The sequence below is a fragment of the Orbicella faveolata genome, unplaced genomic scaffold (assembly GCF_042242905.1).
Source record: "Orbicella faveolata isolate gen_17 unplaced genomic scaffold, um_ofav_v1 contig_26, whole genome shotgun sequence".
Classification (NCBI taxonomy): domain Eukaryota; kingdom Metazoa; phylum Cnidaria; class Anthozoa; order Scleractinia; family Merulinidae; genus Orbicella; species Orbicella faveolata.
In genome coordinates, this window is record NW_028301554.1 from 21665445 (window position 1) to 21678967 (window position 13523).

Sequence of the window (13523 nt, forward strand, 5' to 3'; positions counted from 1 at the left end):
AATGAAGCTTGGAAGAACAAGAAAATTTATTGAATGAGCTGTACGGGCCTGTCAAATCACAGGTTTCAAGCCAAAATTGCTCACAAGAAGACGTTCACTGGTCTTAGTTTTTCCTACCTGTCAGTACCAGGGGGGTTGGGGGGGGGGGGGAGGGCAAAATATTGTCTTCTTTTGAGACAGCTTGTTCACCGATTCCACTCATCTAAGGTTACAGTTTTCAACCAATCGTAACGTGGTTACTATCTTGGTTTTGTGTAGTACTAATTAAGAAACACGTTCTGATTAGTCGAGGACGTACACATGGCAAACAACATGGCCTGTCTTACTAAGGGGTCGTGATATGGGGACGAATCCTTTTTTTTTTTTTCAAACTCATGAATAACTCATCAAGTTTAAAGGAAGGAAATCATGACCGTGACGGTGTTTGGAAATCTGATCTTAATCAGCATAGATTTTTACGATTTTATTTCTCCGTTTTCTCCTCAGTTTTATTTTCGATTAAGAAGCGATATATCAAACACGGAAGACCATTTGACTACATTTCAAAAAACCGAGAAGACAGTTGAAAATACGATGTACAGCAGCGGAGTATTTTCGCTCAACTTCGAGGTCTTTTTGGAATTGTGGTAAAACACGGTCTTTCGTGTTTGATATTATTACTTCTAGAGTTTAAACGAGGGACATCCCAGAGATCGAAAACACCGCACGCGCAGTCCACCCCAAAAATGCCGCGTTACAAATTTCCTCCAGTATCAAGCCAAAAGTTAAGTCACTGAAAAGTCAAGCTTTTTACATCGCGTATACATAGACATTTTAAGAACTTGCCACGTAGTCAGTCGGTTCATATAATTTCAGTGACCACTGCTCGTATTATAACGTGTTCTTACAGGAGTCCTTTCTCTTCAAAACTCCGACAAATGTCGAGGCCATGACAACTGGAAGTGGCGTTGAAATTTTGTTTAATCTCTGTGGACAAGGGAAATATAGATTGGCCGGTAAAGGAGCTTAGTGTCTTCGCAAGAGGTTGGACACAAGAGCAAATCTCTCGTTGTTATAATACTTCCCATACTAGGATCATGTTGGGCTACCTTTATTACGAGTACCCAGTCACATTTATATTCAAGTTACTCCAGGACCTTTTCTCTCGAGTCAGACCGTCGAACCACTTTAAACTGCAAAGGATATTTCGTCCTTCCAACAAGAATTTATTTCCCAAACTGACCGAAGTACTTGACGGTCGGAACAAATTGGGTTCTGGGGTTGGGGAGCTGTGATTCTTTCTAGTGTTTATTTTTTATTCTTATTGCCAGGAATTGTCTCAAGATCAATACGTATCAAGAAGCAATCAAACTTTGAGGGGAACAAGTCCATGGGAATATGTCCCATTCTGTGGTACGACCTTTAATGTCCCCACCCCCATTTTTCCAGGACCGTCCCCCCGTGTGTATAACAGGGAATTTCCCACTCGAATATTTCAAACCATACTGCACCAGAACAAAAAGGCACAACGGCTGGGGACAACTCTTTATTTTGTACGAAAATAAGTTAACACACCTTACACGTATTTTCAAACAAGAGCTCTATTTTTAAAGATATATTAAGTTCCAACATCCTGATGAACAAAGAAACTAAAACTTAAAGAAACGCTTTACTGTGTTGGGGGTGGAGTATACCATAACGTCCCTGGCGTTCAAGCAGGAAGGTACGCAAATTCCCTCTGTATGCAAGAATGCTCGTCCGTTCATGTGACCACGGTTGTCCGAGAGCCGAGACAACTAACCTTGGTTGGTGTTGCAATTTTTCCGACAAACTTTAAGGCAAACTGCTCAGTTTTTAGTTGAAATAAGGTTAAGTACTGAACTATAAAAAGCTAAATTGTTCACCTCTGTAAAAGCTAAATTTGAATTATTCTCGAAAGCCCCAGAAACTTTTCGGGCCCGCAAAGGCATTGTTAGTTAATCGGTATCTACAAACAGAGAAGTAAATACGCCTGAAACTTCTTGTATGAAGAGAACCTCTCTTCATATTAAGAATATGTAAATAAAACAGCTCTGTAATCATAAGGTTTGAGATTTTTTTACGGCTTTCCGGGTGCAAAAACTTTTCGGGACCTTCGCAAAACGAGCCCCTGGATAGTTTAGCGAGAACATAATTTCCAGAATCTAGAGTACAAATAAATACGTTTACTCTTGAAAAAAAACCTCTCGGAATCAAAACCTTTTTTTACGCTTGACGACTAAATCAGGGCACGTAAGAGACATAATGAATAGATCAAGAAAACCTAGCAGCAAATCTTTACAGAAATTATCACTATGTACATTGAGATGTCAGGAGAAAGTGTAATGGTTGCCTCGTAGCTCTCTACAGTTGTACGACCACGCTGACTAAATGGGCTGCTGAACGGAGAGACATGGTCTTTCCCTTAGCTGTCACAATCCTTGATCGAGTAATTTAGAAAAATCTTGTCCAAGTTGTTTTCCCTGTTTTCTGTAGCTTGATGTTAAGCGTCTCTTTGGACTGAAAGAAATGCAAAAGTGTATCACTGAGAACAAAAGAAATGCCGTCTTTCCGACAAACACATCACAAGTCCGAGATCATCGCAGCGCAACCTGAACGTGACACGAGGCCAAAACAAACTAAAGACCAGAGATAATTAACAATTAGACCCGTAGCCCGCAAGAGCTACGGGTCAATAGCCCATTCGGCTTCGCCTCATGGGCTATTGACCAGTGGCCCTTGAGGGCGAAGGGTCTAATTGGTTTAGTATCACCCAACTAGTCGGACAGAAAAGGTAATAATAAAGTTGGCAAATGCAAGTTGAAGAAATATTTATTTAGGAATAAAACGAAACAAAGCGTCACGCTCGATTGCGCCAATCTCGCTACTCGAGGACTATTACTAATAGTCCTCTAGTAGCATAGCCAATTAAAATGCAGGATTTGCATTAGTCCACTAGTTGGGTGATACTAATGCTAAATATATAGAGAGGGAGAATCTAAGCTCTAAACTTATCTACATCTACATAGCGAGTTCTACGAAGTGAGACGCCCATCACTGCAAGACATCAAAAGTAAAAAGAGGGAAGGGAGATAAAGACATTAATATAAACAAAGAGCTGTTTTAAATAATGAAGTTTTTGTTATATCTAAAACATTGCTAGCCAGTAAGTTCCATTCGTTTATGTTTCTACAATAAAATAAGTTTCTATAGGCTTCAGTGTTTGGTTTAAGTTCAATGAACTTGTCTCCGTGACAGGTTCGTATACATTTAAATTCTCCATTCAATGTTATGTGATCCGAAGGAAGGAAAATCGTCAACTAAGGATCTCGTTTTGATGTGCTACCAAATTCTCGGAACAAACAAAGAACGAAATGTCCTGTTACGAGGAATTGAACGATCGAACGTATTCTTGCATGTAATTTCTGTTGCCATGGTTCCTCCAGTGGCTTAACTCCACTATATTTTAAGGAGCTACGTCACGGTTTGCGCATTTTGAAAAATTTAGTCTAAATTTTTTCGAGTTCGTCGTTTGTAATCCGTGTTAATCTTCTCCATCCATAACCATCCTTGTTCCTTTATGGCTTATTATTATCTTTTCGGTATTTTTCTCTCGTAGTAAACTATTATTTTTGAGTTTCCTTCACTATATAGGTACTTTTGTACGGGCCAAAATAATTCAAAATGCAGTGACTGAGCTCCTTTGAGCAAAAGAACACTTTTTCCCTGTTTACATAGCCTCATCTAAACACTAGGGGGGTTGGGAGAATTCGACACAGTTATGCAAAGTCGTAGTCGAGGGTTTCTATAACATTCTAGAATTCTCCCAACCTCCCGAGTGTTTGCTTTTAAAAAATATTTCTTGTCAAAATCGTGTTTACGCACTCTCATCTAATCACACCTATCGACCAATGACAGTCCACGCACTATCTTAAATATTTATATATACACACATGCAACCCTGACGCGTCCCCAGTCGCCTTCACACAGCGCGTAGCATGACTGGGAACGAATCAGCATACAACCCACAATCCACCACTTTTCCCTAAGGCCTAACGCTCCAAACATCAGCTTTCCAAACTCGCCATGGTGGTTAATCTACCCAAGTATTTTGACAAAAACTATAATTCCTGTTGATAGGTAAAGGTAAAGTCTGCATACGAGCCAAGTGGCCCATCAGGCCGGAGCTTATCCCAGTTTCTGTAGCATGAAGCGACTAGGAGTATTTCTACTTCCTCCTGGATGGGATGCTAGTCCATTGCAGGGTTACCCCCAGCATTAAATTCGCCGGTACCCATTTATACACCTGGGTGGAGAGAGGCACTGTGAGAGTAAAGTGTCTTGCCCAAGAACACAACACAATGTCCCTGGCCAGGGCTCAAACCCGGACCGCTCGATCCGGAGACGAGCGCACTAACCATGAGGCCACCGCGCCTCCCAATTCCCGTTGATAACCAAGTGAAAAAACTTCAATTTAAAGGCTCACTTGAATACGATCTCTGCAACAAGAACTTGAAATACCTGCCATAGCTGCCTTTGCTTCTGTCCGGATGACCGCTGGTCGAAGCTAACGAGGGTCTGAAAGATGCGCTTGAATCACGATGAGCCCTGGAACGAGATGATGACGTAACATGAGAGTTAGTTTGGTTGGAGGATGGAGTTGTGCTGTAATCGCACGTATAATAAGTAGATTATGAGCTCGACATTTCTTTGAGGTGATAGTTGATGGGGCCGGGTTGAGATCACTGTAAGAGATCAAATAAGCGTCATGAGTTGTCATGACCTTTTGTCGCGCGTACGCGTCTATTGAGATTTTCGCTGCCTTAGTGTCCAGGCCAGTAAATTTAGCCGGTCAACTTGTACCCAAGGGCCTTATTTACTAACAGGCGCGCAAAGGAGGAAGGGTATGCGAAGGGAAGACAGACTTGAACCTGTCTTCTTTCTTCTTCTCATGGTTACACGATGCAAAGAGGACTCATTCCGATCTTTCACGTACGAGGAAGAACTTGAAAGAGCCAAATAGTTCAAACAAGACTTGGATGAAGGCAACGGATGGGGTGAAGCGCATAAGGGGCCCGAAGTAGCCTACTGGAGTAAAACCTTCCATGAGAAAGAGGTTCCCACTAAGATCCTCTTCACCTTTCAGATGCCGATGCTTGCTGAGAGTTTCGTTCAGTTGTTGCACCCATCAAACCGGAAAATTCGTAACCAATGGGATGAAGCTTTCAAGGACCATACCACTTTGGAAGTTTACCCTGACAGTGGTGGGTACGTCACATTCATGCGGGCAATCGCATCTCGGCCGCTTAAGGATCGAGGTTTCGTCTTGTTCATTCCACCGGCCAAAGAGGTTGATTGGTTTGGCAAGCAGTCACTGTTTGTGATCGAGAAAAATGCCTTTCATCCATCAAAGCCCGAGAATGAAGGTGGTCTTGTGAGAGCGACTAATGGGGGAAATTTCTTTGTCATAACACCAGATGATTGTAAAGTGTTCGGCTTAACCAACAATAACTTCAATGGATGGATCTCCAAGAAGTATGTCGAGTGGCTGCTTCCAAGAGTTGTTCCTCGATCCTTTAACAAGCTTCGAGAAGACATGATCAAGGGCTACAGGAAATACTTTGAAAACGTTCAAGACTGAACAAACCTTGCCAGCTTCTTCTAAGCTGTGTTATGTTTAAGTTTCTGTCTAATGGTTACCATATAGTATTGTGAAGTGTTGTTGGACTGGTTGATTAAGGGTCTTTACATGTTTGTATCAAATGGATAAGCATCACGCAAGTGCTCAGTAAACGTATGGAATTTTTTACAGGCGCACATGCCAATTAAGAGTCAATAAAAGAGGCTCTCCTACTGATGCGCTTGATCAGTCCGTATCAGAGCTTGGAATATAGATCAAATTCACAATAGCTGTCATTTAATAATGGTTTCCATGTCAATATACCTATCAGGTAGTGAATGCTGCTCTTCTCGTTTGTGAGGTGCGAATAATACGAAAATCAGCCAACAGAATGATGAAACAACAAAAATTTCCTTCAGGTGAGCAGTTCACGAAAGGCTTTGGTTTGTCCCAGATTACAGAGAGAATTCTTTCAACTGACACACTAAATAACATATCGATTGGAGACGGGAAAGGAAAGATTTATATCAAACTACTTCAGAATCGTGAAACGAGCTTTAACAATGTAAATTATGAGTACGACGCAAAGATCTTGTGTAGGGCCCAACAAAACGTAGCCGTCCCTGTGTGTGTATAATATGAACTGCGCTTGTTTCTGAAACCTTTTAACCTTTCACCGTGATAATGATTGTGAAGGGATAAGAGGGTAATGTACAGTGGTGCAACCTAGTATCCGAGCTAATCTTACAACAAATAAATGCCATTCATTAGAGGGAGTTTACCTTTTTGAAGTTTAATGGACTAAGTTCTTTTCTGGTCAGGAAAAACAATGAATTTATCTAAAACGAATGCGTCAATGGCCGGCTACACACGGTGATTTTCGATACATCTAAATTAGAGGTGTCTTAACTTATGCGAAGAGCTACTAATTGCGATAAGCAACGAGTCAAATTGGTTACTAAACCTGTTAACCTTTCACGAAGGTGATCATGAAACATGTTGCATTTTATAGATGGTAACTGGCTGAAAATAAACGCTACCCAGTATACACCTGTTTTGGGGAAACCTTTTAAAAGGCTATAAACAGGGTTCGTACGCTTTCCCGAAAAAAATTTCCAGGACTTTTCACATGAACCTTTTCACTCTCGGGATCTCAATGTTAATTCTCCTTACTGTCTGCCATACATTTCATATTTTTACTTGAGTTTAACAGATTTCCAGAACTTTCCAGGACCAGTAGCCTTTTTCCAAGACTTTCCAGTGCTGGAAAATGCCACAATAAAATTCCAGGACTTTCCACGTTTTCCAGACCCCGTACAAACCGTGTATAAAGTACAACGGGGGGTGTTTTCTGATGAAAAGCTATGAATTCGTGTTTGGTTTAATTGTAAAGGAATGCTCCTCTCTCCGGCTTCAGCAAGGTGGTATTGAAAACATCTGCATAGTTTTCAATTATGTGAACACAGCTTTAAAAATCCTTAGCTTTCAAATATCACAAGTATTATAAATTCTTAATTCCTCGAGCTTTCAGGCCCCGTCCACACTACACCGGAGAAATTTGAAAACGGCTTTTTCACTCTGAAATGGCACGAAATGTTTTCCTTCCACACTACGCCGGATAAATTTGAAAACGCAACAATAACCGGTCATTTTGGATTTGTGTTTGAGGAAAACTCGGCCTGGGAAATCACACGATTATCGTGATGTCACCGTTTTCGAAAAATTCCGTTTTCAAAATGTTTTCTGCCCACACTAAAACGCAAAGCCGGCGTTTTCAAATTCCTCCGGTTTGAAGAGCGTTTTCGACTAGCTTCCTTTTCGTGACGGATTAGTGTGGACGGTAGGCCTAACCGTAGAAATAAAGCTGCGTTTTCAAATTTCTCCGGCGTACTGTGGACGGGACCTCATAACGCGGCTCAACGCCCCCGTTCACTACTCATTTTTTATGCTCCTTTGTTATATGGCAGAGAAAAGAACAATCCTTAAATGAATTCCTGCCAAGACGATAATGTACAGAGACAGAAGTAACATACTTACGATAAAGGAATGAAGCTCTTTAAGTTATCGTCATCTCTGTATTCTGAAAAGCGATGAAACGATGCGTCCTTCCCGGGATAACCTTCCTAAAATAAACAAGGGAAAATTGTTTTGTATTGTCAATCATATCAAGACACGATTTGACCCACCGCTTCACTATTCACGATCTCATTTCTCTGCTTTGTTTTAAAACGTTTTAAACCATCCTTTGATTTCAATACCTGTTTAAAGGAGTTACGTCACGGTTTGCGTATCGTGAAAAGTTCAGCCTAAATTGTTCAAGTTCTTGGTTTGTAATCCGTGTCAAGCTTCTCCACCCCCAACATCGTTGTTTCTTTATGGTTTATTATTATCTCTTCGGTGTTTTTCTTTCTTAGTTAACTATTATTTTCAGGTTTCCTTCAATTTAAAGGCAACTTCGTACGTGGCCAAAATGACTTACAATACTGTGATTGAGCTCCTTAAATGTGACAGAATCGCCTACAATGGCATGACATGAGATAACAGAATCTCAAAATACCGCAATCAAGGATAACATAATCACAAATTACTGCGAAGTTGGACAAGAGCTTAGCTTAGATCGACAATTCAAAGGTTGACCTGATCCTTTTCAGAGTGAAGAATTGGAAGGACAAACAACATAAACAACTGACCGCGCCAGGAATGTAATGTCCATGATCACTGAGCCCGTCATCACTCATGGGTCTCCTGCAGGCAGCTGCTAGCTCATTCTTCAGTGTGGCTATGTGTGCCTTGTGTGACATGATTTCCTCTTCTAAGTGCGCCACGCGTGACATGGCCTGCTGCTTGTCCACTTCAAGTTCGGAAATACGATCCAATGCCTGCTGCTGACACTCGATAAATGATGTAACTACGTGCTGGCACCAAGAAGTATAAGACAATTGATTGGTTAAAGACATACGGTATACTTTTCGTAATGTCACGTTCTATATCATTTTGGCGGTGAAAACGTAGATTGTTCACAGCCCTCTATTTTCTCGAATTTTAATTCGATTGTTGAACGCGGGTAGAATCGCGAGAGAGCTGAACGCAAGCGCCAAATGGGAGACTTGATGGGGTAGGAGGTGAGGACCGAGATAAATATTCTTCGATTGGCTCGCTTCCCCGCCCCACCCCCTCGTGCTTCGCCCTGGCGCTCGCTTTTTCCTTCGCGTGCGTTGAGAAATAGAAAGACTCTTAACAGTCTAGGGAAAACGAGGTAGACATCGCCGTGTTATTTACGAGTTGTTAACTCGGCTTACGAAAATGTACTGGCGATAACACCCACCCAAGTTCTTGAAAAGCAGGTAAGTTCATAGTTCTACAATCACGAAATAGTTGTATAATCAAGTCGATCTCGATTCGATTGTTATTCACGAATCTCTGAGAGATACGCAAGTACGAGTCAGTGTCTATGTATTACTACATTAGACAAGATTTGCCAACATTCGATACCTGGCAGGAGAGTAATTCGGGGCTCAGGCTTAACCCGTCCATGGCTAACCGCTCGTCCGGAAGGATAATCTGGGGAAGAGATTGTTCGTACGGTCCCAGTGCACCCTTCGAGAGCCGAACTTGATCTTTACTCTGTTCCAGGGCCCGGTCGACTGACTTCAAATAACCCATCAAGGCTTCTTTTTCTCTGCAGCGGAGAAAATTTCCCAGTGTTGGATCATACAACTGGTACCAGAAAAAGATGTGTTTTGTCTGTCTCTCTGTCTGTCTCTCTGTCTATCAATCTGTCCGTTTGCCCGTCTGCCTGATTGGTTGGTTGGTTGGTTGGTTGTCTTTTTGTTTCGTTTTTTTTTTTCACAAACGAAAATAGACCGTTTTGGGGTTTGGTTTGTCTGCATTTCACACTTAGGTTGCTACAAACGCAATTGGCGATGACATTTACTTCTGGAAAACGGGAAAAAAGAGAAAACTTGCGAAGAGATTAGGCAAGTGTAGGCTAAATAGATCAACCATCAATCTACCATCGTCCTCAGATCGGCCAGTTCCTCAGTAACCGACGGGGCGTTGGCGCGAGGTGAGCCAGCTTTCACTTACACTGTTCTTCAACATAACGTTATCGTCATAACGCGTGATCTTTATTACACGTGACTGTGTTCGGAGTACTCGTGAGAGATCGTCCCAGCTTTTGATTGGATAATAGGAATCGGAAACTCGTCAAGCGTTTTAACGGAGATTTTCCAAAACGGTACCTGTTCCCTCGATCGTTGATAACATTAATTAAAGCCTAACTAACTAGCCCTTACCTAGCTGCAGCCGTCATGGTTTTCTCAGCATCGTTCAGTCTGTCTACTAAAGCGTTCTTCTCGTTCTCCATGTAAGTCATCTGTTTTGAGACCTGGCGGACGGCGTGTTCTTTACGACGAAGCTCCATCTTGGCTTCAGTCAGACCCTACCAAATAACCCAAGCAAATAGTCGTTTCCAGTAAATACTGAGTTATTGAGGTTACTAGTACAATGCACGGAGACGTAATGAACGAACCGAAGAAACCGAGCAGGTAAATAACAGGAAACTGAGATGACTTTTCATTCGTGCGACGCTATTAAAAGCAGGTACCATTATCAATTATACAACTGCAGGGACGGGTTTGTGGACAGCCGTTTACCTCTTTTCCAGGTTAAAAAGGCGATCGACGTTCAATTTCCCTTGTATATTTAGTATTTTACCTTTTTCGTTTTTAGCAGTTTTAGATTAGGCAATGTTAAAGCTGGGGAATGCAAACAAAGACGCCCACTGAAAGGTTCTAAGACTGAAGTCAAAATTGAAGATAATCCTGGTTCTGCTTATCACAGCTTTGAACAATCACGCCCTTGACAGTAAAGTGTCTTGACCAAGAACACAAAATAATGACAACGGCTAAGATTGAACTCGCCAGTCATTCCTTGGAATCAGCCACTGTTGGTAGCCTCCTGTATGGCTCGTCATGCAATATTTCAGGGGAAAGACTGCGTGACAAGCCCAGAGTGTCTTCTATAGTTAAATGATTTCCATCTTAACAGTTTATCAGTGATCACAAACTAAAGCGGAATGTCTGAACAAAGAGCTATTGTTTGTACCTTGACAGCTTCTGCGAGCGTCACGTCCTTTTCTTCACCCTGATTTGCATGAAGTTCCAGGCGCTCGCCCATCTCTTGCATCTGTGCCGTCTGCTCGTTAAGCAGGGCCTGGGCCTGTTGTTCCCGTTTCAAGGCATTGTTGAGCTCCTCGCAAATATTTTCAAAACGAGCCACAGGGACCATGGATAACATCTAGATGTAACAGAGCAGTTTTCATTTGAGTGTCGAAAAGTAATTCTTTAAAAAAAAATTGGTTTTGCAACTACGCTACACGATTGGCTTAAAAGACTCGAGCCACTTTTTTGTCTTTTGTAATGTCCGTGTCCTTTATGATTGGCTAGCGTGATTACTTTGATTCTGGTTTTACGAAACAGACAAATTACTCCGTCTCGTCTTGCTCCTAGCTTACACAGTGTTATAGCCGGACCACCAAGAATATTTTTTTTGTCGGCCGCACTGCCTGGTCAAACCAGATTACGAAGTACATCTCTACTGGACAATAACGAAACGATAAATCAATTTCAGATGATAGTAATCAAGTAGAGAAAAAAAGAGGAGACCTGATATGTTCTCGGACAAATTGTTCAGCCTCTGTCTTTATTATATTTGCTGTGTCTTAACTGGCTCTACGGTGAATTTGGTTTTAATTACTTAAATAGTCCTTTTTCAACAACTGTTTTTAACGAACGAACCTCTTCTTTCATCTCCTGAAGTCTTTCCTCCAGACCTCGCGCTTCCTCCTTTGCCTTACGATGCTGTGAATCAGCGGAAGACTGGGCACTCTTTAGCTCAGAAGTCTCTTGTTTGCTTTTTGAGAGTTCAAGACGCAATGAACGTCTGTCAACCTCGGCTGAGTGAAGGCGCTGAGTAAAGCCCAGGATGTGATTCTGAAGAGCACTAATTGTTCGCTGTAGATAAGAAAAAATGGAATGGCACATTATCACACGCCAAGAAACCAAAGGTACTCGCCAGTCATATATTCAAGCTCGCCAGTCACATATATCCAAGCTCATTTTACGTAAGTATCCCGTTCGTTTCTGTGTGACACCAGGCGCTTTCCATTCAACAAAAAGTTTCGAAAATTTAGAAACGGGGACAAATGGACAAGTGGAAATTTCCCGGGAAATTTTTCCTTGGAAAGTTTCCAAGAAATCCAGAAATTGTTGAATTTTCGAAAAATGGAAATACCAGGAGGAAAGTCAAATAGAACGAAAATTCCCGGTGAGAAATTTCCGACAATTTCGGTACACCTCGTAAGGTTGACTCCTTTTCTGAAAATTCCGCAAAATGATGTTCCATTCGTAACTGGAAATTTCCGGAAATTTAAACCAGAATTTTTCATTGAATGGAAAGCGCCCGCGCGCGCCCACCGACCACAAAATCTACTCAGTTCCCCAAGACTGTAGCGCATGCACGCGTATAAATTAAAATTACAAATTCCCTGTTACCTACCTGACTGGAGATATACGCCAATCCAGTAGATGGACCTTTGGATAACCACTGTTGTAGACCCAAGCCTAACAGCGCCATCAGCTCTCCTCTGAACCCAGAGTATCTCTCGTGCCAAGCTTCTTCGCCTATCACCCGGCCAGAAAATTCCGTTTGAAGACCGGAGATGATTTTACTATATGCGTTCCTGGCTGCGGCAATTATACTGTTCCCGGATGAAGGACTAAGCGCCCTGCTTCCGCCATCTGAAAAGTGTTGTGAAGAAGTCAGTTCAAGTTTTTAGTGCAGAGTGCACTATTGGGACGGTTTAGGGGGGTGCTGTTCGCTAATGTACTTAGCACTAATGCCATAAGGTGTAAACTTTAATGTTTGTTTAATTAATTAATTTCAATTAATCAATTAGCCATGCAGGAAGGAGGGGCTAGGTGGGGTAGCTTCTTGAGTGCACTACGCAAAACGCGTCATACTTACGTTGGTTTCCTGAAAACATGAGAAAACTATATATGTTTTTTGCAAATCTCTTGCTATCCTTGTGGTGCTATTCTCTCTAGAACAAAAGCAATTTATACGAAACGCAAGCGCAGAAAAGTTAGCCTTCAGTGTCGACTACATGTTAGGTGAAGGATACATTTCATACCCGATCACACAAACGTAGAGTGCTTTTCCTTGTGGTAGAACACAACATGTAAGACGCATGCGTTCTGGCATTGCTATCGCCGCTTTCGAGTTCAGATCTGCGCGTTTATTCCAGTGATATCACACTCTCGTTTTGACCAGGGATAGCAGTTATATTTCAGATAACGTCAGTTCTCCCTTTTTAGTGCAAATAACGCTGTGACTGCGTATCTTCTGGAATCACCCCTGGCTCGATTCAAGAAATTTCGTCTGCTGTTTTATAACTATTGTGTGTTTGCCAGGGTTCAAGTAAAGAATGGAAACATAATGCTTCTCGTTAGCGGCTTGTTTACCGGGGTATTTCCTCTTTCATGAAGGGAGCAAAAAGTTCATATTCAGCCGAAGCTTTGCTGCCTTAGTTACATGTAAAACTAGTAAATTTGTGACAAAAGAAACTTCGCAATTATTGCCGTCCGTTGAACTTACTGAAACCGCCATATTTTCATCAGTCTTTGAGACGACTCTCTCACCGATCTGGGATATAATTTCGACCAAGTAACGATCTCTACATTCAAAACTTGTCGTTGAAACGCTCCTCAATTGTATCAATCGATAGCATTGTATTTTAGTTTGATGTAAATAAGAACGCACTATTCCGTAGCTGGACGTGACTATTTGATAATTAGATTAGTTCTTGTTCATCGGTGAAATGAAAATTTGCGTTTGGAATAAAACA

General features: G+C 41.7%; 1 protein-coding gene and 1 pseudogene across 1 annotated transcript in view; one reads left to right on the forward strand and one right to left on the reverse strand.

The window, feature by feature from the left end:
* Nucleotides 1–1509: 1509 nt before the first annotated feature.
* Nucleotides 1510–13523, reverse strand: part of LOC110065994 (coiled-coil domain-containing protein 171-like) — a 31001-nt gene continuing 18987 nt past the window's right edge. The window contains exons 22-30 of the mRNA XM_020773179.2: nt 12176–12417; nt 11416–11631; nt 10724–10915; nt 9913–10058; nt 9110–9296; nt 8308–8532; nt 7655–7740; nt 4519–4605; nt 1510–2517 (exon numbers count right to left, since the gene is read on the reverse strand). Coding sequence (XP_020628838.2) covers nt 2430–2517; nt 4519–4605; nt 7655–7740; nt 8308–8532; nt 9110–9296; nt 9913–10058; nt 10724–10915; nt 11416–11631; nt 12176–12417 — 1469 coding nt within the window. The 3' untranslated portion in view covers nt 1510–2429. The remainder of the gene's footprint in view (nt 2518–4518; nt 4606–7654; nt 7741–8307; nt 8533–9109; nt 9297–9912; nt 10059–10723; nt 10916–11415; nt 11632–12175; nt 12418–13523) is intronic.
* LOC149108518 (uncharacterized) lies at nt 4904–5638 on the forward strand (annotated as a pseudogene).